The sequence below is a fragment of the Sceloporus undulatus genome, chromosome 3, assembly GCF_019175285.1.
Source record: "Sceloporus undulatus isolate JIND9_A2432 ecotype Alabama chromosome 3, SceUnd_v1.1, whole genome shotgun sequence".
In the NCBI taxonomy this organism is placed as follows: domain Eukaryota; kingdom Metazoa; phylum Chordata; class Lepidosauria; order Squamata; family Phrynosomatidae; genus Sceloporus; species Sceloporus undulatus.
The window spans coordinates 244,470,558-244,497,771 of record NC_056524.1 but is presented as its reverse complement, the minus strand read 5'-3'; the positions used below and the strand labels follow the sequence as shown (position 1 = coordinate 244,497,771).

The following is a 27,214-nucleotide window of genomic DNA, read 5'->3' as shown; positions in this document are numbered from 1 at the left end:
CAGTTTAAGGGAGGGATAGGGAAATAGCTTCACATCATGAGGACAGTTTGCACTTGAGTTAAGGATTTAGTCCTCTGTTGTTTAGACAGGGTCAAGGGGGGGGTAAGGTTTTTGTGGGGTTTTTTCCCATTTATACTGGTATGGGGTTGGGGTTGAGCTGGATGTGCTCTTGGAGTACCTTCCAATTCTGTGTTTTGTGATTGTAAAATACAGTAGATGACTGATAAAATGCTCAAAGTCAGCTGGGTTTCCAAACCAGTCTAGCCCTCTGAACAGGAGACATTTGTTAAGTGGTTTAGGTTGTTAGCCCTAAATAGCTGCTAAAGATGTTTTAAGAATACAGTGCCTCTTCTGTCCCCTCCCAGCTGAGCATGTTGTAAGAGAAGAGAGAAGAGTCTGCCAATTTTAATATCAACTGATCAGGAAGAGAAGATCATCCAAGAGCTGATGTTTGGATCTGTGCTAAGTACCTTGGGGTTGCCAGTGGGCACATTTGATGCACAAGCACAGACCTTGGCTACCATTTGAAATGTTAGATTATAAGGCTGAGACACTAACTTGTAATACATGTATCTCCAAAGAAAGACAAATATTGCAAAATATGGAGAAGCTTTGTCTAGTGACCTCATTCCAAAGGAAACTAAACTCAGAGAAGTGCTGTAACCTTGACAGTTTTTTTCTGATTAGAGGACTGGGATGCACACATAACAAATTAATCATTTTGGCTGGAATCCTTCATCAGGTGATATACTAGTGGCATCTAGCTATTTCTATGTAGTTGCATCTCCTAAGACTACTACCCTGACCCCACCTTTTAGGTGGGGTCTAGGCACCCAACACAGCTATTTCCATATCACTGGAGAGCCAAGGGATCAGCTGAGATGTATCCAGCTATTTTCCTGTAGTTGGACATACTGCAATAGGCACAGGCCTCCAGAGGTCCTTGGGAGATCCCTACAGATGATAGCCTTGCTGCACATCCAGTGGTAGGAAAATAGCTAGATGCACCTCTTCTAATCACCTTGCTCTCCAATGACATGGAGACATATGTAGGGGCTAAAACTCTTGAAAGGGGGGCGTGAGGAGACTGTCATTGTCATGTGGTTGGTAAAGAATTCTGACCTCTGCATTGACCAAAAAAGTGAGTTACGATGGCATACATCTCACTGATACCATCATAATGCACCAACAGGATTCTGGCCATTATCTCCACAACCCTTACAATAGTCTTACAGTGTAAAGTGATGTCGTTATCATAAATGTCATCATCCCAATTCCACAGATGAACAATTGTGTCTAAGGAAATTACTATAAACAGTTTTAAAACTGCAATTAGATCTGGGGGGAAAAAGTGGTTTTGGCAATACTTATCACATGATGCCACCTCCTATCTGTAGTTGCGGCATCTCCCAACTATGATTAATGTCCTTTTTCATTGACAGGAGAAACTCATCAATGAGCTGTCAAGAAAACAAATCCCCAGATGCAAAATGCTGCTGCTGGAGCATCATGTTATTGGCAGTCAGGTGGTGTCAGTGTTCTATCCCTGACCCCTCTCCTCCTCACTACTCCCAAGCAGCCAGATTACTCTTTTCCCCATTTCTTCTCTCTCTCTCTCTCTCTCTCTTTTAAAATTAAATTGCAGTAGCAGAGCTTAATATTAAATTGTTTGAAGAAGTGGTGGTAGGGGATTAAAGCCCTGAAAGGCATAGGACATAGAAACAGAGTTAATGGGGAGTCAGGAAAAGAGTGAAATGGAAGTGGTTGTGCGATTGGGACGACATGTGGTGAGTACAAACAGGTATAAGCCTGTTTTCACGAACAAGCACAACTGCGGTGAGAATTGAGTTCATATGATTAAGCCCTTAATGATAATGATGTCCCAAAGATCACCAAATCAGTTCATGGGAAAGTCAAGATTTGATACTGGGAAATTCTTGTTCTTAGTTTGATTACTTAGCTACTGTGTTACACAGAGTCTCAAATATAAGTGCTCTTATTAAATACTCACCTGGAGTCTAAAACATGACGGAGAGAACAACAACATCCTGGTAGATAGGAAAGATTTGGAAAATTCTCAAGGTCATTTGATGGCACCTATTCCTTCCCTTGATTTTGAAGTCCATGCTGCGTTTTTCTTGCCTATTTACAAATCTAATAGTCCATTAAAATACATAAGATTTATAATTATTTTTAAATGTCTACATACCTGCCAAGGTTCAAACTCATCTATTTTTGCACAATTACGTTCTGGCAAAAATGGTCCATCTTGACCACTTCCCTCACAGAGGCGTAACTGGTCAAGTCCATAAGCAACAGCATATACAGCCTTATAAACATTATACGTAATTCTGAGTTGTGAAACATCCAAGTATGTATTGTTAAGGTCTTCAAGTTTCTCCTCTCCAGTGCATAACTCATCTGAAAAAAAATCAGTGATGTTTTCATGGCCAGTGACATTTTTTCTGTTGTCCGTATTGTATGGGACACTGCTGTTAGGCCAAGTACAGTTGAATGCAGTCTGCCAAAATTCAATTGCCAGGTCATCATCTGGATTTTTACTTGGGTGTAAGTCAAGGAGAAACTCTTTAAGGCCTGGTATTTCTCCCCTTTTTATTGCAAAACCAATAGTTCCACCAAGGAGTGGGAAATATTCTGGTCTAGCAATTAAATCTGATGTGACCCATGCCTCACTTGCTATCCAGGTTTTAGCACTGATGTTGCTGATTATTAGTTCTTCCATTAGTGGATGGAAGTCTATGTCAGATGAATATACCACAATGACCGTAGCATTGGTGTTTTTTACAATATCAACAACTTGTAGGATCTTATTCCTGGAATATATTTTTGGGATCGTTTCTGAGAAAGCAATGCAGGTATGGGGATTCTCCACCTTTTCTTTAAAAGCTTTGACACCGTATTTGCCGTAATCATCATCTGCTGCTATTGTTCCAATCCATCTCCAACCAAAATGATGAACTAAGTCCGCCATTCCATGAGATTGTACTTTATCACTTGGGATGGTACGAAGATAGGTGGGGAATTGATACTTATCAGAGAGAAGTGATGATGAGGATGCATAGCCAACCTAAAGAGAAAAGAAAAGAGCAAACATAAAGAAAACAGAATTGTGGCAAATATTGCCCATCCCGTGTGCCATCTTTCCCCAACCTGGTGAACTCTGGATATGTCAGACTATAATTCCAGCATTACCAGCCATGCCCAATGCTGGGAGGCATAGTTTAACCCATCTGGAGGGTTTCAGACATAGATAACCTGCTCTTGCCTGGCATAAGTTGTCTGCTACTGGTAGACTTCTTTGCTGTCTGAGAAAAGCAATGGGAGTAGCATGCTTGGAAGACCAAGTAGAAGGACTGGAGCTTGGGAGCATTACTTTTTAATAATAATAATAATAATAGGATTTATTTATATACTGCCCAATCACTGGGAATCCGTTTTTGGACTATAGTTCTCGGAATTCCCTAGCTAGCAGAAATAAAAATAATAATAAAACTTTTATTTATATCCCTCCTCTCTGTCAATGACAACCAAGGTGGCTTACAAGTTAAAAAGTCCATACAGTCCCCTATCCCATATCCCACTGTCCCCTAAAACGTCAATTAAACAATTTCACAATTTAAAATCATACATTAAAATAAACAGTCAAGCAAAAGAGCTATAGCAAAATTCAGTGGGGTAGTAGGTTCAAATTGGTGGGCGGGTTTTCTATTCAGAAAAAGCCTACCAGAAGAGATCTGTCTTGACAGCCTTTTTGAAGCTGTCTAAGCTGGTAACATGTTGGATCTCCTCCAGCAGGCCATTCCATAATCTGGGAGTGGTTGAAGAAAAGGTCCTCTGGGTGGTTGCAGCCAGCCTAGTTTTTATAGGCTGCAACAAATTCCTGCCAGAGGACCTGAGTGCGCGGGGTGGATTATACAGAAGGAGGCAGTCCCGAAGATAGGTTGGACTCAAGCCATTTCAGGATTTAAAAGTCATAACTAACATCTTGCACTGTGCCCGGAAACCAATGGGCAGCCAGTGGAGCAATTTTAAAATAGGTGTAATATGATCACATCTGGTTCTACCAGAAACCAACATGGCTGCCACATTCCAAACTAATTAAAGTTTCCAAACTAAGTACAAGGTTAGCTCCATATAGAGCGCATTTCAGAAATTAAGTCATGAAGTTACCAGTGCATGTACCACAGTAGCATAGGCAGTGGCATCCCACCCTGAAGGAGCCTGATATCTCTATGTAAAAGCCTCCAGAGGCAGGTTCTGCAAAAAACATAAGCTAATTCCAGTCACAGTAGACACTTCTAGGAGGACAAAAAAAGCCTGACCCATCATAAGCAGCTTCCTATTAATGGGAAGGAAGGAACTGGCAGGTGAAGGGAAAATTGTATGAGTGGGGAAGCAGGCAAAAATAAGGCAAACTCTTATATGATGAAGGCACTGGAGTGATAGACAGGCTGAGCCTGTAATAGCCAGAAGATCAGAAAAGCCAAAGGAACAGTACAAACAGCTCTGGCCATGGGAAATATTTCTCCCTTCTTGCAATTCAGAAATTATGGTGTAAGAAGAGGCTTAGGGAGCTAGGCATGTTTAGCTAGGAGAAGAGGTTAAGAGGTGACATGATAGCATGTTTAAATATTTGAAAAGATGGGATACTGAAGATGGAGCAAGTTTGTTTTCTGCAGCTCCTGAGAATAAGATCCAGACTATATTCAAACTATAGCAAAAGAGATTCCATCACAACATTAGGAAGAATCTAGATGCTGATTTGGTTTTGGCACCTCCTGCTGTTCTTTACAAATTAAAACTCAGGTCTCTTTTTAATAATAACAGTGGGCCCGAACAGACAGGCCAAAATAAAGCTGCTTCAGGTTACTTTGGAGGTATGCTGTTTAAGTGATGCATGCATCTTAAGAGTCCGGAAGCCATGCCAAAGCCACGCTCCAGTCCTAAGGACTGGAACACAGCTTTGGCACAACTTCTGGCCTCTTAAGATGCATGTGTCATTTAAACAGCATACCTCCAAAGTGACCCGAAGCAGCTTTATTTTGGCCTGTCTGTCCGGGCCCAGTGTTCCTCCAACTAAGACAGTCTTTCAGCTTTGCAGTTCAGATACATAGTTGTTGGGATGTAGTCTTCATTCCTAGAAAAAAGCAGCTCACCTTGTATGTTGACTGATGTCACTAGTTCATAACTGGCTAACTCATTCCCCTTAGGTCAGGGATCATGGAGGCTTTCAGATGTTGCTAGACTGCTAGGCCAATAACCATAGCCAACATAGTCAGCGAGGAGAAAATCTGCAATTTGCAGTCCAACAAATTCTGGAGTGCCACATGACTGCCACCTCTGTCTTTGGCCATGTGCTGTTGAGGGAAGTGAGTCAAGGAGTTGCAACAGAAGGCAAAGCAAAGAAGGAAATCCTGCTCTAGTATGACAATCTTGCTGTTTTCCATATAAAACTATGTTCTTCCTTTCAAAACCAAGAAAAGAAGAGTGGCTTGTGCTGAAAAATATAGAGTTCTGTTCCTGGCTCTACTGCTTTTTAGATGTCCTATAGACAAGTAATATGAGCCTGTTTTGCAGTCTTGGCATAATAGCTAGGATCGATTGATATCTTACACATGCATATGTTCCTTACAGAAATTATTGGATATTTTTGTCAGGTGGGTTCTGTCCTCATTCAGTTCAAGATTGTGGAAACAGAGCTGTGCATGGGGTGCCATTGTACATGTACTACTGTTGTGTATGCAATGCACATTGGATTGTGCATTGGTTGAACACATTCATTTGTGCAAGGTTGCCATTCAATATGAGTTGCACTGCACAGTCAATGCATAACTTGATGTGTGGGGAATTACTCTATGCCTCCACAAAGCAGGATGCCAGCCATCACCTTCACTTCTTACCATTAACCTTTTATGGGATTTCTGATACCTGAGGGAAATAGTAAAGCCCAAGGATTCTAGAAGAAGCAATAGAAAGGGTTGATCCACCAGCTCCAACGACTGCTGCTAAAGGAGCTCCGGAACTGCATCGGAAGACAGGAGTTGTTTCATTCTGTCCAGTAAGGAAAGCCAAAGAATTCTCAACAGTCTTGGACATTGTATAGCATGTGTCATAGATCTGGTAGCCAAGTGTTATGTTTGGTAGAATGTCATCTCGTTTGTTAATATCATTAATGGCATGGATCATGGCCTTGACCCAGCGGTAACCTCGGAAATTAAACCTGTGTGGGAGAAATGCAATGCATACATGTTTGTGAGGGTCCTAAAAGAAAAGTTGCAACTATCATATCCATCCATATTTGTTCACATTTGTAAGTTAATGTATAGACAATGGTGCTGAAGGGAAGGGACAAGAAGCACACTCCAGGAAGTAGTTCTCAGTTTTGGGCCCCAAATCTTATCTGAAATAAGGCAATTTTCATATACAAATTATTTTTAAAAATCGTGAATAGACAATTAACATAAAGGTGCAATCCTAAGTATATTACTGGTAATGTGAAAGAAAATGATTCCAAAAACTACCAAACTGAATTTAAAGCAAATACATTTAGGACAGGACCATAATTGGGAAATTGTTCCCTAGAGTAAATCAAGCCTGAACTCTCCCTAGAAGCCAAGATGACTAAACTGAGCTTGTCATACTTCAGACAGATCAGAAGAAGACATGACTCATTAGATAAGGAAAAATGCTTGGTAAGGTAGAAGACAGTAAACAAAAAGAAAGACCACAGAAATTATCACACGGGAAATCCATGCTGGATCCGTGCCAGGTTATGTACACATTGTAACTGTCAGCCATAGATCTTATCACACTGCCCTGTGTCCAAACAGTAGACAGCCTGTATCCAACCTGGGCTTCTACTGCAGCTTTTCATAAATGGAAGCCCAGGTTGGATACAGGCTGCCTACTTCATGGGCACAGGGCAGTGTGCTAAGATCCATGGCTGATGCTTACAATCTGCATGTAACCCAGTGCAGATCTGCTGTGGATTTCCCATGCAATAATCTCCCATATTATAGGTGAAGAGACTCAGTCAAGGAAGCCACAGTCTGAGTCTGCAAGACCTGAGCAGAGCAGTTGGGCAGGGTGACTTGGGGGTCTCTCATTCATAGGGTCACCATAGATTAGGCTTGCCATATCCCACCTGGGGGTGGGACTTTCCCGGTTTGGGGTGGGGCCACATGGTCCCACCCCAGTTTGGCCCCTCCCCTGGGACCTCCCCCCCCAGCAAGGCCATGGAGGCAGCTCCACCCCTCCCCATGGCTGTGTGCCACCCTCCTCGCCTCCCTGCCTGGCTTAGCCTAGAGAGCAGGTCTTCAAAACATCTGCCTCTCAGAGCTATTGCCAGCCCACTTGGTATATATGTCTTGCAAAAGGCCTGACCTTCCAGGTTACAGTGAGCAAAGAAAAAAAGGCCATCAATCGTTCCTGTTTCACTGGGAGCCTAAATGCCTCATCTTTTAAATGTCTACCAGGTCAGTATTCTTGTAATTCTTTATCACAGGGTCGTTTTTGAGGCCCTAAACACCTTTCCTTGTAATATGCAAATTTCTCCCAAAGCTGACCAATGGGAAAGAAGCAATCAGCCCTCCCCTTGGGTTGGTTTTCAATGGCTTGGAAGGAAGAGATTTTGCCTTGCAAGTTGCTGGTAAATAATAGAAGGCTTTGGGGTGGCAAAAGGCTGCAGAAATAGTTTGAACCCCCCCCTTAAACATCCATGGCTCAGTGCTATGGGATTCTGGGAATTGTAGTTTCTTGTGGCACCAGAGCTCTTTTGACAAAAGAAGACTGAATGGAGGCGTTGCCTGGCTGGGGGCAGAGCCTCTTGCCAGCAGTGAGAAGGCTGCGATGATGAGGAAAAGCAGGGGCTCCTCTGGTGGTCCTGGCCACTTCCCTTGGCTCCCTCCCTCCTCCTCCTCCTCCTCCTCCTCCTCCTCCTCCTCTCAGAGCTCATTCACACTCCCTGGCTTTTCTTTCCCCCCCCCCCCTCTGCACTTGAGACCCCTTTAACTGCCAAAGCTCAATGCTCTGGAATGCTGGTGTCTGTGAGGCATTTGGCCTTCTCTGTCAGAGAGCTCTGGTGCCACAATAAACTACAATTCCCAGGATTCCATAGCACTGAGCCCTGGCAGTCCAAGCAGTGTGTTTTGGACACAGAGATCCTCCAAATGAATCCAGTCCCTAGCTTTTATATCTCTCACACACACTGCAGGAATAATAACCCACTTTAACTCAGTGCTAGGGAATCCTGGGAATGCTAGTGTTTGGGAGACATTGAGACTTCTCTGTCAGTGATGGTTCTGAGGCCACAATAGACTACAATTCCCAGCATTCCCCAGCACTAACCCAGGACAGTTAAGTCACTCTCAAACTGGATTCTTTCCTCAGTGTGGATGCAGCTTTGGTGAGGAACTCTGGGCATTTCAGTCCAGCATCGTTTTATTTCTGCAGTGTTATTTTGGACCAGAGACAAGGTGACCAGGCATCCTCCTCCTCTTCCAGGACATGTCCTCTTCTGTCACATTTCAAAATGTCCTCCATTTGGATCATGGCTAAGAAGCATGGATTTATAATTACATGGGTGTTTTTAGTTTTTATTTTTGGCCATGTCCTACATTTTTTTGCTTGGGTGCCCTACATTTTGGGGTGAGGGCATTGGTCACCTTGGTCAGAGAGCTTTCCAGGGGTTTAACTGCCATTCTGCTGTGGTGCTGGAACAAACCACCATTCCCAGAATTCCATAGCATTCAGCCAAGACAGTTAAAGTGGTCTCAAACCAGATTATTTCTCCAGTGTAGATGCAGCCCAAGCCTTTTGCCTCTCTTATGCCTGAGATTTCAAAGCCCAGCCTTGGCACCACAACAAACTACAAATCCCAGGATTCCGTAGGATGGAGTGATGAGAGTGAAAGCAGTGTGGCAGCAGCCTAAGTGTGCTTAATGCAGTTCTTAAGATGGTGCACCTCTTGCCTACAGAGTCTCACAAGACTTTTTTGTTTAACAACTTGTACCCATTAACTCCATTTCATGTCTCCTTTATTTAGTGGGGAGGAATACAGACAAAACAAGTCAAAATGAAGGAAAACCAAAGTCCCTTGACCAAAGGGTTTGGTTGTGGAATAAGCCTCTGAAATAGGCAAGAGGCAATGTTAAAATAAAGCCATGTTCAATGCTCAAATGTGCTGTTTGGAATGGGGAGAGGGGGGTGGCCAGAAAGGGAAGTACATTTCCGTGATCTGTCTACAAATAATGTCAACATGTCCTCCATTTTGATCATGCCTAAGAAACATGCATTTATATTAACATTTTTAAAAAAAGCCTCAATTTTTTGCGTGTCCTCCATTTTTATAAAATGTGTCCTACATTTGAAAATGTTGTCCTGCATTTGTCCTACATTTGTCCCGGTTTGGAGGTCCTCACTTATGGCAACCCTACCATAGATCAACACCAACTTGATGGCAGTTAAGAAAAATATAATAATATCTAGGGTGTGTACCACCTTCTTATGACTTAAGTGGCTTTATTGATAAATGACTCATTATACCTAAAGTCTACTCAAGCAGTTTCACAACAAACCAGAGAAGGCATCTTGAGTTTATTTATTTTTGCTCTTGTTTACTGAGAAAGAAACCAGAAGAGAGACTGAACTTTAATCAATCAAAACACCAAACCTAGTTGGAATCATGCAGCCTATGAGCCTCATGTGACTCCAAAATCATTTTGTGAACTCCAGGCCCTTTGTGGACCAACTAGACTACTTCCCTAAAGTCAAAAATGAGAACTGCGGTTCCTAGAACCTTCCAGGAGCAGCAGATGTCATATAGGGAAAGTTGTGGGGGCTCCTCAGACCTTGTTTTAGCCACAAATCTGACTTTTTTTTTTTTTAGAAGAAGTACTTTTTTCAAACTAGAAATAGCCTTCTGGTCAGTCCCTGCTCTCCAGGGTAGCACACTTCTAGGAGGGTTCTTTGGAGGGTTGGAAAGTTGACCCCTTGAACTTTCTCACCTCTTTTTTAAAAAATGGAACAGAGTGTGGAATACAGCTGGCCCTCCACATTTGCAGCTTTGACTTTTGTGGATTTGATTGTTTGTGGTTTTGATTAATATGTTATCTCTAGGAATCTCTAGGTTCTCCAGCACAACTCTGCCAGAAGTTGACCATAGAGTTCTGCTGGAGAACCTAGATGTCCCTAGACAAAACACTTCTCTAGGCATTTGTAGATCCTTCAGCATGATTCTATCATCAACTTCTAGCAGATGTTGATCATAGAGATTTCTAGAGAGGTGTTCTCTTAAATAAAAAGAAAAGTGTTTTTTATTTGCAGTTTTTTCCTTATTCACAGAGGTCCTGTTCCCCTACCCCAGCGAATGTAGAGAGACCACTGTATAATTATTTTTAAACTGGCACATCAGAGTGTTAACTGTTCCTTTTAAAAATAATTACATATTATTGTTGCATTTTAATAGTAAATACATTGCCTTTTATTTTTATTTTTTTAAGAAAGAGCAACTATGGCTCAAAATTCCCACAAATGACTTTCTAAAATGACATTTTTATGTAGCAATAATAATATTTTATTGCTAAAGAAGTAGCAACGTAGCAGTGTTTATGTTACTGATTAAAAATAACGATGTAAGGAGCAAAACAAAACGCAGAAGAGTCTAGTGGCATCTTTATTGGGCATACATTTTTGTGGACTGTAGCCCACATTATTCCAGTTATGTAGAACATGTTGCATTTATTACACACTATATTAAAAAGTAACATATTCCAGGTAAGGCCACCGCTTGCAATGTGATGCTTCTAAGCTCTGTCATGGAGCAAGGTTCTGAGCTTTGCTTAGCCATTTCCTCTGTAAAAGGAACACTGAGGTTCAACATGAGGTTCAATGTGTGTGTTTTTTCACTTACTAAAAGCATACCTGACCTGGCTGTTTAATTTCACATATGGATAGCTATGAATAAAAAGTTTGCTTCTTTTTCTTTGTGTAGGAACCTATGTTTATTCTTTCCATGTTATTTTTCCTGGCACCAAACTCTTTGGTCAGGACATATAACACTCAGAGGCACAACTATTTCATTAGCTGAAATATACCTGTATTTGGATTTGTAGTTTGGTGAGATAGTGCTAGTTCCTAGTACCTCACCAAACTATCAATCTCAGGATGCTGTAGGATGGGGCCGTGGCTATTAAAATTGTGTCAAATTACTGTAACTAGGTAGGGCAGATTAATTCTGTATGTGGTGAGGCATACGGATAGGCCTCAATACCACAGTGGCTGTATTTGCAGTGTTATTATCATTATATTTGTGTCTTTTTTATCTTGTTATCTTTATTTATACCCTTGTTTCAACTTCTTGTTGCAGCCTTGTTAGCTGGTGGGAGGAGGATGGAACTGTCATCCTCGTGTGCTCCAATCACCAGTTGAATTGACCTACTTTTCTTGGTCGGGCTGTTGATACCCAACCATGAAAGAAAGAGACCAGACACATAAACTGGATGAATAAAGGGCCATTTATTTGACCTACATCCTATTTAAAGCTAAGCACTTGAACTTAAACCTTAAAAGTCAAACTGTGAGAGAATGATTAAAGTGAAAGCCTGGTGTGGGTCCGGCTGAAGCCAGGTGTCAATTTTAGACTTCCTCTGCAGCTTTTCCTTTGGGCACAAACACCGAACTCTGAGGTAAATCCAATGATTTGGATTGCATCCTCAGCCAGTCCTAGGAAGGTAAACATAAGGCACTCTCCCCCAAACTCCCTCAAATTTGTAAGGTTAAGCAAAAAAAAACATGTCTACCCCAAAGGCATGTTTTTGACATGTGTAAGCTGATCAAGAGCCTAACCTTTCACCACAAAGGGGTGCCAATGTTGCATACCAAACAATTCTTTAACCCCATATGGGCCAGTGGAACCTATTTAGCAGCCACCTCTGGCCAATTTCCAGTCCCTTTATACAGTATGGGTTAGGCAAAAACACCCAGAAAAAGTGGAGAAAATCCCTACCCGACACCGAAGTGACCAACAAAGTTCACACTGCATTTAGGGTGGGAGGGTGGGCTGCGTCGTCGAAAAGAGGCAGGATGGGGGGCGTACAGTCCTTATATACTGACTCTGCCCCCCATCACGTGCCTCAACTTGGTCCGTTGGACCATGCTGTCATTTGAAAATGCTGGTCTCATCACGGAAAGTATCAAAACACCACCCTCCCTCAATCGTCCTGATGTGAATTGTTGTTGTATTCAACAAGTCATTATGTCCAAGTCATTATGGCATCCCTAAGGAGAACTTATCATGACACGTATCATGATTCTTGGCACGTTTCTTCAGATTGGAGTTTTCCATTTCCATCTTCTAAGGCTGAAAGAGTGTGACTTTGCCCAAGGTCACCAAGTGGGTTTTTATGCTCAAGTGGGGATTTGAACCCTGGCCTCCAGAGTCATAATCCAATGTTCAAGCCAGTACACCAAGCTGGTAAAATAGTTTGGTGGTTATGCCAGGAGACGTTACTTGATTACACATTCATAATTAAATAGGCAATGTAGAATGTAAGCCATTATTAAAACAAAAACATACAATGAGAAATAATAAAAGGCAGTTGAAAAAACAACATGATACAGAAACATACCTGCTTTTGCCCAATACCTATTTTTCTCTCAGGCTTTTTGCTAATGGGAAATATTACTTAAACTAGCCAATCACACACATAAGATGCAGCTAAAAGGTTCATATAGATTATTTCACAGATAATCAGGTATATATGGGTGTCTCCTTTTGCCTGCTTTGCCTAAGGTATTATCAAGATCATTAATACCTGAATCAACCCTCCTATATTATTGCTTACCAAAAAAAAAAAAGATTTCATATCCCACTTCCACATTCTAGCTACATAAATGCAGTGCTGGCCTGTAGTTCAAGTATGACCTGCCCAGAGCATGGGCCACTGGTTCACAAATGCTTGTGTGTCCTGGATATTGTCTAACACAGGGGTCGGCAACCTACGGCCCACGGACCGGATCCGGCCCAGCGAGGCCTTGGGACCGGCCCCAGCCCAGTCCTGCCGCCAATGCCGCCCCCGCCGCAGCTTCCGTGCCGCTCCGGGCACCATTTTGATTTCAGCCCCCCAGTTGTCTGAGGGACAGCAACCCGGCCCCCGGCTCAAAAAGGTTGCCTACCCCTGGTCTAACAACCTGGGGATAAGTACTCGTGGGTAGGACCAGATGATGGTCTACTGATCTCAACATCCCCTATACTGGTCAGCTATATATTTCAGTAAAACCAACAAAGAGACTTGTATCTCAGTGAATAACAAGTTTTATAAGCTCACCAATATTTGAAAGATGAAAAATGGGACATGTGTGCACAAACAATCCCAGAATGTGGTCAATATGGCAAAGGTTATTAATGAGGAAGAACAGACAAGCTAGGAAACTCTGCAACAGTGTGCTTTTGCCTGAGTCTGCTGGGAAGGGGAAGCTTCTGCCCTCTCTCCTCTTCCCACTACTGAGTTGAGCGCAAACTACTTTGACACTCAGTTTACAAGCCAAGAAGAAAGTGGAAGGAGAAGAAAGGAACTGGGATATTTTTAAAGCAGCTGAATAAGTGGAACAATTATAGATCAATTGGGGCTGCCAGATTGGGGCGGTTGGAGAATATGGTTTTATTTAGCAAAAGCTTTTGTGAAGTGCCAATGAAATGAGCTGCACAAACACGCCAAGTAAAACTTGTTGGTCTTTAAATTGCTATGAGATTCTTTGTTGGTTTTCCCACAGGTGAGCAATAGAGTACCAGCTGATGGGTCCCAGGTCAGTGGGGCCCAAATTTTAAAGGTGACGTCCAAGGTACTAAACCTAATGACCAAAACAGGTTCAGTAGCTTGGATAGCTCCATTAAAGTTTGTATTAAAACTATAGCGGATTCACTATCCTGGTGACATGGGAGTTATATAATAATGGCTTGTTGTTGTTGTTGTTCATTTCCATCAAGTTGCCTCCCAACCTATGGTGACCCCATGAATTTCAGAAGATTTTCTTAGGTAAGGAATATGCAGAGTGGTTTTGTGCCCTGCTGAATAAGTGTATTGAAAGAGAAGGATCAGATAATTGCAGGTTAGAGTAATGCAGGAAGAGTATGGGTTTGTTAAATGGTATTTTAAAACAGTATTGCATTAAACTGAATTTAAAGCATTATTAAAGATCTTTCTCTTCCAGAACGCCTACCCAAACAATTTTAAACTATGAATTTTAAATTGGTATGTTTTTAATTTTTATGTTGGATGATTTTAATGTGTCCTATGCTTACGTGTTTTAACTTATGTTTTCTAATGGTTTTATGTGTTTTAATCTATGTTGTACCCTGCCTCAAGCCTTGGGGAGAGGAGGGTAAGAAATAAAATTTATTATAATATTATTATTTGTTAAATCAAACAAACAGGAAGTAAGCAGACATGCAAACTAGCAACTGATACAGGCATGCAAAGGTTGCTAACTCGTCTCTAACACACTGAATGTATGTTACAATATGGGCCAGGGAGCCTGCAAACAGCAAAGAAAGCCTGCTCATGTTGGTTGGCCATTTGATAATATCAAAGTAACATTGCAGCTTTGGAGCCCGACCAAATTACCCCCAAACATGGGCTACTGATGAAACTATTAGAAGGAGGTGGGACAAAGCAGTGCTCAGAAGGGCTGTCACATGTGCCCAGAAATTGCACTTCCTACAGAGACAAAGGAATACAATGAATCAATAACAACAACAAAAAGTTGAGCCATGTGCTTTGGAATCAGAAAAGCAGAGCTATGCATTTGGAAATTACAACACATATAAAAGCAATTCTCTTGCATAATTTCCAGACCCAATTCATAATGAATAATTTTGTATAATAAATACATTTGAGACCATCCACCTGCCAGGGAATGGGTTGGATGAGAAGAAATCAGATATATAAACAGTTCTCTATAAATTATTCACAATACTGCAGTAGAACAACACAGCTACTCTCTCTCTCACTGGCAGTAATGGCAATATACTGTATAAATATGCTTTCCCTACTGTTGAGGGAGCAAAGAAATCCCCATAGAAAGGAAGAGGAAATCTATTATTTTCCACCAATATGTATACAGAGCAGTCAGTATGTATATGTCCTGTTTTGCATTCAGGGTGCATGCACCACTATTTGGCAGTCCTTTCCAGCACCGGATATTATTCCTAGCAAGAGTGCAGCAGTTTATTTTATTTTTATAACCATTAGTGCCAGGTGGATTGTTGTTATTTAAACCACACTGAACTCTCTGTAATTTGCCAGGAGCACTCAGCACTTCTGAAGCCCAGAACAACTGAAAAATGTAACACATTCTGAGGAGATGTTACCCCAAGATTTAGCCCCCATTCACTCTTCCCTATTTGATATTAAATTAATAAAGTTGGGGGGTGTGACCTGGATTTGACCCTGCTGTGGACACCTGACACATTGCAAACCCAGATAGAGCTAGCCAAAGACACTTGTCTTGATGATATCATCAGATTTGCTAGCACAATCCTTTTGTGCCTGGAAAAGGTGAAGGGATTTGGCTAAGGAAAGGGACTGGAAGCACATAGTCAGACAAAGGACCTGAGAGATGTTCCTTCTTCCATCGTGAATTGGATGTTTGAGTGGATGTTGTTCAGATGGTTCAGAAACACAGTAAGATCTTCTTCTCTATGACTCCAAATGGTGAAAGTGTCATCCACATATCGGAACCATGTTGTGGGCTTTTTCAATGCTGTTTCCAGGGCTTGCCTTTCAAAGCATTCCATGCAAAATTTGCTATAAAGGGGCTCAGAGGGCTTCCCATGGCTACCCCATCTCTCTGCTTGTAGAATCCATTGTCTCACTGGAAGTCACTTGTGGTGAGGCAGTGTTTGAACAGGGCTGTGATGTCTTCTGGAAAAATTTGTCGGATGAGTGCCATGGCGTCCATTATAGGGACTTGGGTGAACAAAGAGACCACATCAAAGCTGATTAGTATGTCTCTGGGTTTGAGTTCAAGGTTGTTGATTTTTTCTAGGAAGTGAGCTGAATCCTTGATATAGTGCGAGGTTTGCCCCATACGGGTTTGCTATTTTGTGGGCAGAAACTTGGCCAAGTCATAAGTTGAGGATCCAGTGGCACTCACTATGGGTTGGAGTGGAATGGAATCTTTGTGGATTTTGGAAAGTCCATACAGTCTTGGTGGGAGAGCCTCACATTTACATAAACTTTGGTGTGTGGTTGGCTAAATTGAGGAATTTTTGATCAAGGTGTTTGTTTTCCTGGTGATTTTGTTGGTTGGGTCTTGTTCAGTTTTTTGTATACTGCAGGATCCAGGAGTTCCTTGATGTTTTGTTTGTATTGTTCTGCTTCCATGATTACTGTGGCATTGTCTTTGTCTGCTGGGAGAATGATGATTTCTGGGTCCAAACTGAGATCCTTTATGGCTTTCCCTGTTTTTTGGTTATGTTGCTGGGTGGTGGTTTTGCCTTGTGTAGAATCCTTGCTGTTTCTCCTCTTATCTCTTCTTCTTCCTCCTCTGGGAGATGGTGGAGAGTGGATTCAACCTGGACAATGATGCCTTCAACTGGGATTCTGGTGGTGGTTACTGCAAAGCTGCCTCCTTTGGCCAGGATGTATATTCCTTCTTTCAAAAATTGCCACTGTCACATTGACAATGGTTCATGATGTGTCCAGTTAGTGAGGGTTTCAGCTGGTGCTTGTGACATCTCTTGATTTTTTGTTTCTGTCTTTTGGTGTGGTCCACCATATCTTTTTCCATGTGTCTGTGAGGCTGTCAATTTTGTCCCCATCAGTCAATCTTTTGACTGATGCTGAGGTGGAGTGATAGCAGCTTCTTATCTGTGTTAACCAGTTCTTTGTGGGTGGTGTGTATTCTCTCCCGTAACACTAATACAGTTGGCCTATGGAGATTTTAAGCCACCATCTTGGGGGGAGAGAGGCAGGCAAGCTCCAACTGCCTGCCTGTAAGAAGAAAAGCCCTCCCTTCAGCCACCATCTTGGGGGGGGGAGAGGCAGGCAAGCTCCAACTGCCTGTCTGTATGAAGAAAAAGCCCTCCTTCCGACCACCATCTTGAGGGGGAGAGAGGCCTGTTATGTTTTTTTTTGTTTGTTTTTTTTACTTTGTATTGTACTTCCTGTTGTACACCGCTTTGATCTAATTTGGAAAAGCGGTATATAAATAAACATTATTATTATTATTATTATTATTATTATTATTATTATTATTATTATTAAAGTTCCTTTTGCTGTGAGAAAGTATGATATGGTATTTGTGTCTCTTCAGTGTAGCAGGAAGATTAGTGAGCAGAGTAGATGTGCGTTTTTAGTCTCCGGGTGTCTTGGAACAGTTTCTCCCTGCAGAAATGTCCAATGTGAAGACAAAGGCTTTCACAGCTGGCATCCATAGTTTTTTGTGGGTTTTAAGTTACTGTTACATCCTTGGAACCAACAGGTGCCAAAGAAGAAAGCAGATGGTCATGTACAAGTTATGCAAACTCCTCCTAACTCCTAACATTTCCCTTAGGGAGAAATGAATATTTCAAATCTGTATTCGTATACAGATTTGAAATATTCATTTTCCCCTAAGACTACAACTTCCAGAAGTCCCCAGTCAACACGGATATTGGCCAAGAACTTATTTAAGGCCCAGAGCCTTATTGCATGACAAAAGAAAGCAAAGATGTGGCAAGAGAGAAGTGGCTTTTCTCCTTGCCTTTCCACAAGCTATAACAGCACTTCCAGAGGGAGATGGTAATAGAATCGTAGAATCATAGAGTTGGAAGAGACCACAAGGGCATAACTTTTGCCAAATTGATTTTTCCAGCACAACAAAAGACACACTTTTAGGAATGTCTCCCTTATTATTTGCAGGGAGTTTTTAAAGCAGGAGTAGGGAACCACAGGCTCTCCAGGGGTTGTGGGCTTCCAGTTTTATCAGTTCTAGACCTAGCCAACATAGACAATAACCAGGGCAATAGGATTTGTAATACAGCAGGGGTTCTTTACCCCTGTTTCAATAGAGCATTGGAAAACGTGACCTTCCCCCCACAGTCTGAAATAACACAGTCCTGCCTTATGCCTTTCACACTGTACCACCTCATTCCCTTGTATGGCACTCCTGGCAATGGACAGAAACTGCTCTCCTAATAACTGTAACCACGACATCCTCTAATGGGTCACTTTGTGTTGGGAGCATTTCCACCAGAAACACTGCCACCTGCCTGAACTGTTTCCAAGGTCTTAGGAGCTAAGCTGCACAGCACAGAGCATTTCATCTTGGTAGAGCCTCTGAAGTCATAGAGGCCTAAAGAGAGGACATTACAAAGTACATTGATCTATTTATCCACTCCATTCTGTTTCCCTGTTTTTTGGGGGGGAAAAATTCCTATTGAAAAACAATAATAGATATTAATTATATCTGTCAGGAAAAAAACTCCTCCCACCCCCAAGTGCTGGAATTATTGTTGCCGGTGGCTGCATCTAGACTGCAGAATTAATGAAATTTATCACTGCTTTAACTGTCATGGCGCCATGCTATGGAATTCTGTGGTTTGTAGTTTCTGAGATATTTAGGATTTTGTGTTAGAGAGTTAAGGTTTTACAACAAATTACCACTCCCAGGATTGCATAAGATGGAGCCATGATAGTTATACAGGTTTCAAACTGCATTAATTCTGCAGTGTGGCAGAAATCTTCCACCAAGCTACAGATCCCACAGTTCTGTAAGGTGGAGACATGGCTATTAAAGTGTCCTCAGTGTGCTATAACTGTGTAGCACAAATCTACCGGACAAATCAGCAGCCATGTCTAGACAATAATTCCACTATTGGCTCTGTTCACAACTGGGAGGCTTTTGATTCAAGATGCCCTCCCTTAGTTTGTCAGCATTTTCTTTGCCACTTACAATTATCCATTTGTTTTCTGTCTTGTTAATTTTTATTTCATTTTGATCTGTATCTGTTTAATTTTTATAAGATGCTTTGAATCCCAGCACTGGAAAAAGGCGGGATATAACACCAACAAAAACAGCAGCAGCACCACTTTTGTACTGCAAAAATAAGTTAGCAAGATGGCTAACAACCATATATAAAAATGCACTCATAATCTTCACAATAACTCAACAAACATGAAAACTTATTAAAGGGCCAGTTTGAAGAAAGGGACACTCTATCTAAAAATAGCAAGTGATGACTGATCCCTACTCTGGAGTGGAATGCATTCTGTCTATTGGTGCAAAACAGGAGAAAAGTCAATATCTCTACCTCTATTTCTATTTACCACTCATGATTTTAATTGTACTTTTCAAAATCTTGTAAACTGTCTTGAGTCTCAGTTCTAGGGGGAAAAGGTATACCGTAAATAAAATGACAGATGGGCGGGCAGACAGACAGACTGACTGATCACTAGGCTAGAGAGAGAGGCTCCCCTCTCCAACATGTCTGTCAAGCATTTGATTTATTTGGATCTGCAATACTAGCTAGAGGGAGAAAGACGAAATTGTAGAACCTTTGCTTCTCCTTGATAAGGCTGGTGAACAGGCAGAAGCAGTAAAGTAGTACAGTGGCATTGAGAACACAGCTCCAGAACTGACAGCAGCCCCTCTGCTTTGAAGAAGGTTTGGCAGGTGTCTATGGAAGATGCTCCCCCCCCCCCGACACACACACACACTGGCACTGACACTGCTTGATGGGTGTTTATTTCAAAACTCATCATATTTGCTACACAACAGTGAGGTAAAGGAAATTAGTGGCAGTGTCACAAGCATTGCTGGAAGTTTTGTTATCTCTTTCATCTCTTTCACACTTGATTGTTTCTGCACAACATATGCAGTCCAGCCAATCTCCTTTGGCTACCACTATTTCTCATGCAAAACAATACACTATGCTTGCCACACTGAGGTTTCCTTTGCCAAGCAGTAAATAAAAGTAGCTTACCCTTCACACAGCGGTGACATTGGTGGTGTGCTTGTTGGATCTTCTTCCAGTATGGTCCTGAAGTGAATTGGGAACATCCCTCCTATAACATGCATGGCATCCTCGGCTTCAACATAGCCCCGTAAATTAAATTTTCCCAGCAGTCTGCATTCCTCTTCACCCTCTTCGGCCTCCCCATCAGTTGTGTCATCCTGCCCTCGGGTGGGTGCATATTCCAGTGCCTGGATAAATAATCCTATGAGCACCCACAACTTTGTGAAGGCCATTTTTAACTCTGAGCTGCTAGAAGGAAATAATTGCTGTTTCGAAAAAAAAGACAAGAGGCTTTTATGTGGCTCATGCCTGTTTATTATTCATCAGCTTATGAAGCAGCAGGTGAATTCCTAAGGGGAAGAGAGAAATCAATTCCTCTTGCTGCACAGCTGTCAAGGCAAAACACTAGTTCAGAACTAAAAGGACAGGAGCGGTTACTCTGATTTTAAAGAAAAAAAGAAAGAAAAAACATCTCCCCCCCCCCCTTTTAGCCAAATACCATGTATTTAAAATTAAAGCAATTTATGTGTTTTGAATCTGTCATAAATCTATTGTTGCAGTGATGCTATGAATCATAAAATTGTAGAGCTGGAAGGGGCCACAAAAGAAAGTAGTCCAACCCCTGCCATGCAGGAATATACAACTAAAACACTCCTGGAAAGACACCCATCCAACCTCTATTAAAGACCAGAGAATCCACCACCCTCTGAGGCAGTCTATTCCACTGTTGAACAATTCTTACAGTAAATAAATTTCTCCTAATGTTTAGGTAAAATCTCTGTTCTTTTAATTTGAATTCATTGTTGTTGTTGTTGTTTTTTCATGCATTGGTTTGTTTTCTCAGACTTGAGCATTATGCCCCAGACTGGCCCTGGACTGACCACAACTGTGACCACATGTACCAAGCCAAATCTAGTGCAATGCCATATTGTTGTGCACATAGACCAGCTGGGCAAACAGTGCATCAGCCCTGCTGGCCCATCCTCTTCTGTGTTGCCACTTCCTCAAAGGCAGGAGCTCCCTGTGAGCCTGCTTGGTGTGCCATCATTTCTGCTGAAGTCCTAAACTGTGCTCAGTGCAGGGGATGCATGACTCTTGGTGTGTGGACAACTGATTCAACCAAATCAGACCAAGGGTTGAGAGGTTTTTTTCACAGTGATTTCTCTTCAGGGGCGGGGGGGGGGGGGGGGGTGGAAGAGTGCAAATTGGCCAATAATTTACCATGTTCATTGGATGTTGTTTTGTCTGTTCAAAGAGAATTGTAGATCAGTGTCCATTTGGAAAAGAGTGTGTTTGCAAATGACAATAAACAGATCCATGCAGTTCATATTCTTATCTGATGAGAATTTCACTGCTGCAAGTGAGTAGGGATGGTCTGCAATGCTTTTAAATGCTTTTAAACAGGGATTAAATAAATTTGAGATGAATCAATAAATAAATACCTATCTCCACATCAAGACAGTGATATCCTTTCTCTATGTTCAGAAGTATCCTAAGGAACATCTGGAGCTCAGAAACGTTCATTTATTGCCCTACAACTCTGAAAGCCATGAACACAGCTGTGGTTACATTCAGCTTCCAGGTAAGAATTGGGACCCTGGCTGCATAGGCCAAATAAAATGGCCTCCCCCATCCTCTCAAGAGACCAGGCAACTTCTGGCCCATTTAGCACCAGAACTGGGGTATACCCTTAAAACAAATCAATACACCTCATCAGTTGCTCTGGATCTTGGATTTCTGTTCCAATACCAGGTGGCTCTTGAAATGCATCCCACTCTGCCACCCGATGCATCTGCCACTGCCACCAGCCATGTGATCATCGCTTAGCACCCCTAAGTTCAGAACACAGCAAGCTACAGAAGCAGTAGGCATGTTGGGTGGCTCAATAGAATCCATGTGCAAGCAGCCAGAATACAGGGAGAATACAGGGAGACTGTGGGAAGTGTAGTTGTAGTTCAAAAACAAAAGAAAAACCTTCTGGTCAGTTTTTAACTTGTATGTTTTTTGTTTGTTTGTTTTTAATTCTGCATTGGATTTAATACTTTTTTAAGGAGGGGAGGGCACCAGGGATTTTATATGTGCTGTATTTTTAACTTTGTTAGCCACCCCGATTGTTCTCAGAGGGGCGGGATACAAATAAATGTTATTATTATTATTATTATTATTATTATTATTATTATGAAGAGCCAAACGCTTTCTATGCCAATATACATTGAAAGTAACAAGTGAACACTTGTGCAAAATAATGCTCCAGCTGTGTTCCTCTTCCTTGCTGTGATCAGTTTTGAGAGAAAGTGTATCTCTATGTTGTATTCACTCCTCTCTTTGCCCCCACACTTTCCAAAAAATTGTGTGAAATAATTTGGGCTCAAAATTATGCACGTGGTCAGCTGAAGCTAGTATCAGATTTTGACCAGAAATACTAGGATTTGATTTGTTCCTAGCCCGTCACATGTAGTTCTCTATCTTTCTGTCTAACCTACCTAACTGGGATGTTATAAGGATAAAATAGGACAAGTCTGTGTGCTGCCTTTGTGTTTCCTTCAGGGAAATGTTTTTGTAAAAATGGTACAAACACCATATGACTTGTCACTACTTGTCCTTACCTTCTACCAGTGCAGAACACCTGAACCCAGGTTGTGAAAGTCAGCCCAGGTATCAGGGGACTGAACCAATGGAGGCAGAAATCTGGACCTTTTTCTCACTACAGTTTTCATTCCAAGCTAAAATGTTTGTTCTTTTGGATTTCATTCTAATTTATTTCCAAAGGATACAACAGGAGGTCATCAGATCCCAAGATGGCTTTGGAGAAAGAACTGTGTTAATGAGCTGCCTACGAGGCAAATGCCTGCTGTTTCCACTTCTTCTCTCTTTCCTTTTTCCTCAGACAGTTATAATCATATTATTAGAACAGTTATTGTAATAGAAATTAAGAAATGAAAACTCTTGGAGACAAGAGAAAGCTGTTTTTTTAAAAAAAAACATTCTGCAGTAATTTTAACAAGTGGCTGCCCTATTTTCAATTATAGCTAAATAATTATTTCTAAATCAATCCAAGTGGGATCCATCCAGTAGTTTCTGAGTGGTGTAACCAGGATATGCAAACATTATAACGATTTAGAGTCACCAAATGAGTATCAGTGCCTGAATCCATTAGTGAAATACAAGTGGGAAAGCAAGGTTACACACATGCATGCATGTTTGAGGCTGTTATACAAAGAATTACTTACTAGCTCCTTATGTGAGATCCCCCCCCCCCCAAAAAAAACCCACACACAATCAAGATCTCAGCTATGGCACTTTACAGGTTGGAGAGGAGGCAGCAGGGAAGTGACCAGTTAGTGTTGGTCCTGGGTGCCAACAAGGGGGAAGAGAAACAGGTTTGCTCTCCTGGATGGAGATTACCATCAACTCCCTTCCACTAACTAAAGAAGATGGGGGAACTGCAGCCCTGGAGTATGATAGCTGCAGGGAGGGATGTGTAACTGCACATGTGAAGCATTATATTCCAAAAGCTTTGATCTAGAATCTCAGCTATTGCTTAATTACAATTATATCCTGCCTTCCCTTGCAGGAGTTCAAAATAGCATATCCCCCCACCCCTCCATCCCAGTTTTATCCTCATGACAACCCTGTTAAACATGCTAAAACGAGAGATTGTGACAGCTCTAAGACCACCTACATGGCTTCCTGGCTGTGTGGGAAGCTGAATCTGGGTCTTCCTAGCCCAAGTTGCCTGCTCTAAACATTGTATCAAATGGAAAATCAAATTATATGAAATGTATGAAACGGACAAACTAGTATGCCTGATGAAAACAGACTCAATGTCAGAGTTTTTAAAGGATTGGGAACCATGGATTTCCTATTTATATCAAGAAGAGAGTCCTAATAGATATATAGCTATTGTAGATTAAAGCGAAATATTTATGAGGGTGCCAGATCTATTGATACAAAGATACGAGTGTATTATTTATTTATGCTATGTGATATGGTGGCCACACGTTGGATTATAGAGGGTGGTTAGTAAAGCATTAGCGGGAGGATTAAGGAACTGGATCCATGGGTAATAAAAATAGAGAGTGTGGATGGCAACGCTCTTTATAATATGATTGTATTTAACGCAGAGTTCAGTTTGGATTCACAGTTGGGATTTAATGAATGTGGAATAAGTTTTCTAGATTGGATACTTAACGATTATTAAGAGTATGTTTTGAATATAGATCATTCATATCAAGCAACAAGGGTTCAGCTAAGGAAGTTGTGTTTTGTATTTGCGTCTGTACGTTTATGTTTGTGTAGTTTAAGGGGTGGTGGTGGGTGTAGGGGCTTGGATGGTTTTATATGTTGTATGGGTGTATGTTACAGTTTGTAATATTGTATATTGTGTTTCCTCGTTTGTACTGTTTTTAACTAATAAAAACTATTTTAAAAAAAAAATAAACATTGTATCTCAATGGTTGATAAGCTAGAATTAAAATAACATTAAATGATAAATAATATTAAATATTAAAATAATATTAAATATTTGAAATCTTGAGACAGGTTTTCAAGGTTGTTGTTATCATCATCATTATTAATTCTTACCCACCTCGCCCCATGGATCAGTGCAGGGAGTGACAAAAAATAAACAATGCACAACATCAATTTAAATTAATGAACACATGTAATAGTTTAAAAGGACAAATAAGACATGCACACTCAAAATCCATCCACCTTTAAAATTAATCATTTAAATTTCATAATTTAAATATCAAGTGGATAAGCCTGCCAGAAGAGACCTTGGCGTTCAAGGATTAACACATCTTCAAATATTCAATGCTCTTTTAAATTCGAACATATTAAGTTGTCAAATCTCTTCCAGCAGGTCATCTCACAGTTTAGGGGCAACTGAAGAAAAGTCTTGTGGCTGACAGTTGCCAACCTAGTCCTGGATGACTGGTGTAAATGTCTGCCAGAAAACCTGAATGTACAAGGCGGATTATATGGAAGGAGGTGGTCCTGTAGGTAACCTGGACTCAAACCATGTAGGGCTCTAAAGGTAATAACCAACACTTTGTACCTTGCCCAGAAATTAATTTTAAAAAACAACAACTAGACAACATGCTGCTTAGAGGCTTAATACAAACAGCAGGCCAGACAGCATATCATACCATTATATCAATTTGGCTCTATTCATGCCTAAATTTAACCTAGGGTATCTTCCATAAGCATTGTAAGACCCTTCTGTTTGGCTTCCTAGGGATGGAGTGGATATACCCTGGGTGTAAACTGAGAATTCTAATGTTGATAACTTTTATTTATTTAGACATTGACATAAATTTAATGAAATATTTTACATTTCTTAATTTATTGCCATCTTCCCTCTGCTTTTACAGTATGGTTATATGTAACAATTTGTTTCTATGTCATTCTGTCTGATAACAGCTCCAAGTGTTAGGTGCTAATAGAGTTGTAGCCAATAATTTATTCTGTAGCCAAAATAAAAACAAAAACCATTTGGGGAGGAGTCAGATACCTTGTCTGGATGGAAAGGCTGAACATTAGATGAAGGTATACTGCAATGTTTTGTTGCAGGTCTCACTTGTACATGTAGGCCATCATCACTGTCTTGCTGTTCCTTTACATGGGCCAGAAACTCCAGGAATTTCCTATTCATTAAACATTGGCTGAGGATTCTTTAGCCATGACTTTAAGGCTCAGAATACTTTACTTATTTAACCAAACAGCAAAGGGCTATAGCCTATATTTCTCAAAATTAACTTTGTCACAGAACATTCCAGTGGTACCTTTTGTAATTGCTGCACACAACTGACCAACTGCTTTCACGTCAGTGTGACAGTAAACTCACTCCAGATTTTAGCTTGAAATTTAAATGATCAGTAATAATCATTTGGTCATTTGTTGACTAATGGTGAATTTCATAGTGTTTTTAGGCAAGGAGTACTCACAGGTGGTTTATCATTGTCTTTCTCTGAACAAAATCTACATCACCTGTCATTCCCTGGTGGTCTCACTCCCAAATACTAACCAGACCTGCTTAGTACCTTATCCCTAAAATAGGTTCAGCATCATAACAGTGCCTTTAAGGTCTGACATAAAACCCAGAGTGGATTCACCAGCCCACTGACATGGAAGCCACCAGTTCCTACTGTAGCTGACTATATATTACTCTGTGGCTATATGCAACAGCAAACATCTCTTCATGAACTTCCTATTTCCAATTACCTTCTAGCTGTTTGCTCATCTTCATCTGGAACACTGGGTGGCAGTAAAACATTGATGATAAATGGAGGGAAATGTGTGTTTCAGTGCTTTATCTATCACAACTAACTATGTTAGGCAGTTGTCAGCATTAAATGGTCCTGCACTGCCCCTTATAGCAGGCTCTGTATGACGTCTCCTTAAAACATTGTGAAAGAATCTTAAAATAACTAGGTTGACAACTCTTGGAAAAATCATCAAAGGTAATACTGTATATTTCAAATTTGAGAGTTCCCTCCCCCAATGGTATTCAAATAAAGCAGTTGGGAAGAGAAATGTTATTACTCCAGACATTTCTGCCTTTATTCTAACCACCCTAAAAATGCAAAACATATTTGATTTTATCTTAAGTTTTCAATTGATGGACTGGCAAATAAATTGGACTATCTGGAACAAAAGGACAAAAAACTCAGATTTCGAAACACTCGCAGCCTGTAATTTTGCATCACAAGCTATTAAACATATTCTGCACATCAGGTAGATTTTTGTAGAGTTAGGTTCCATGATTTATTGGGATTGCAAGGATGAAATTTTTTTAAACTGATTGAAAAGCTGAAATGCATGTTCTCCCTTCCCCCAATCTGAGGTTATACAGCCCAGAAAAGATGGTATCACATGCTTTTCCTGCATATCTGAACTGGACCCTATTTCACTATGGTTCCCGGAAAGGCTTAAGAGCTTTGCAAAAGAAGCAGGCAGGGTTCTTCTCTGCTGTGAGTCATGTGAAACATTTGTTTTGAAGTAAAAATTACAGCAAAATTCAGGCAAATTCCACTTGGCCACTTTGTACAGCAGGAATGGTCCATGCAGTACATATTGCCCCAATGCCATTTCGGTGAGCCTCATGTCCCCAAATATCCCTTACTGAATTTTGAGGGCCAATAATAATAATAATAATAATAATAATAATAATAATAATAATAATAATAATAATAA

General features: G+C 41.0%; 1 protein-coding gene across 1 annotated transcript in view; it reads right to left on the bottom strand.

Annotated features, from left to right (window-relative positions):
• The window catches only part of LOC121925974 (vomeronasal type-2 receptor 1-like), a 34,649-nt gene extending 14,399 nt beyond the window's left edge, over positions 1-20,250 (bottom strand). Inside the window, exons 1-3 of the mRNA XM_042458532.1 lie at positions 19,985-20,250; positions 5,950-6,241; positions 2,210-3,088 (exon numbers count right to left, since the gene is read on the bottom strand). Coding sequence (XP_042314466.1) covers positions 2,210-3,088; positions 5,950-6,241; positions 19,985-20,250 — 1,437 coding nt within the window. The remainder of the gene's footprint in view (positions 1-2,209; positions 3,089-5,949; positions 6,242-19,984) is intronic.
• Between the last annotated feature and the right edge of the window lie 6,964 nt (positions 20,251-27,214).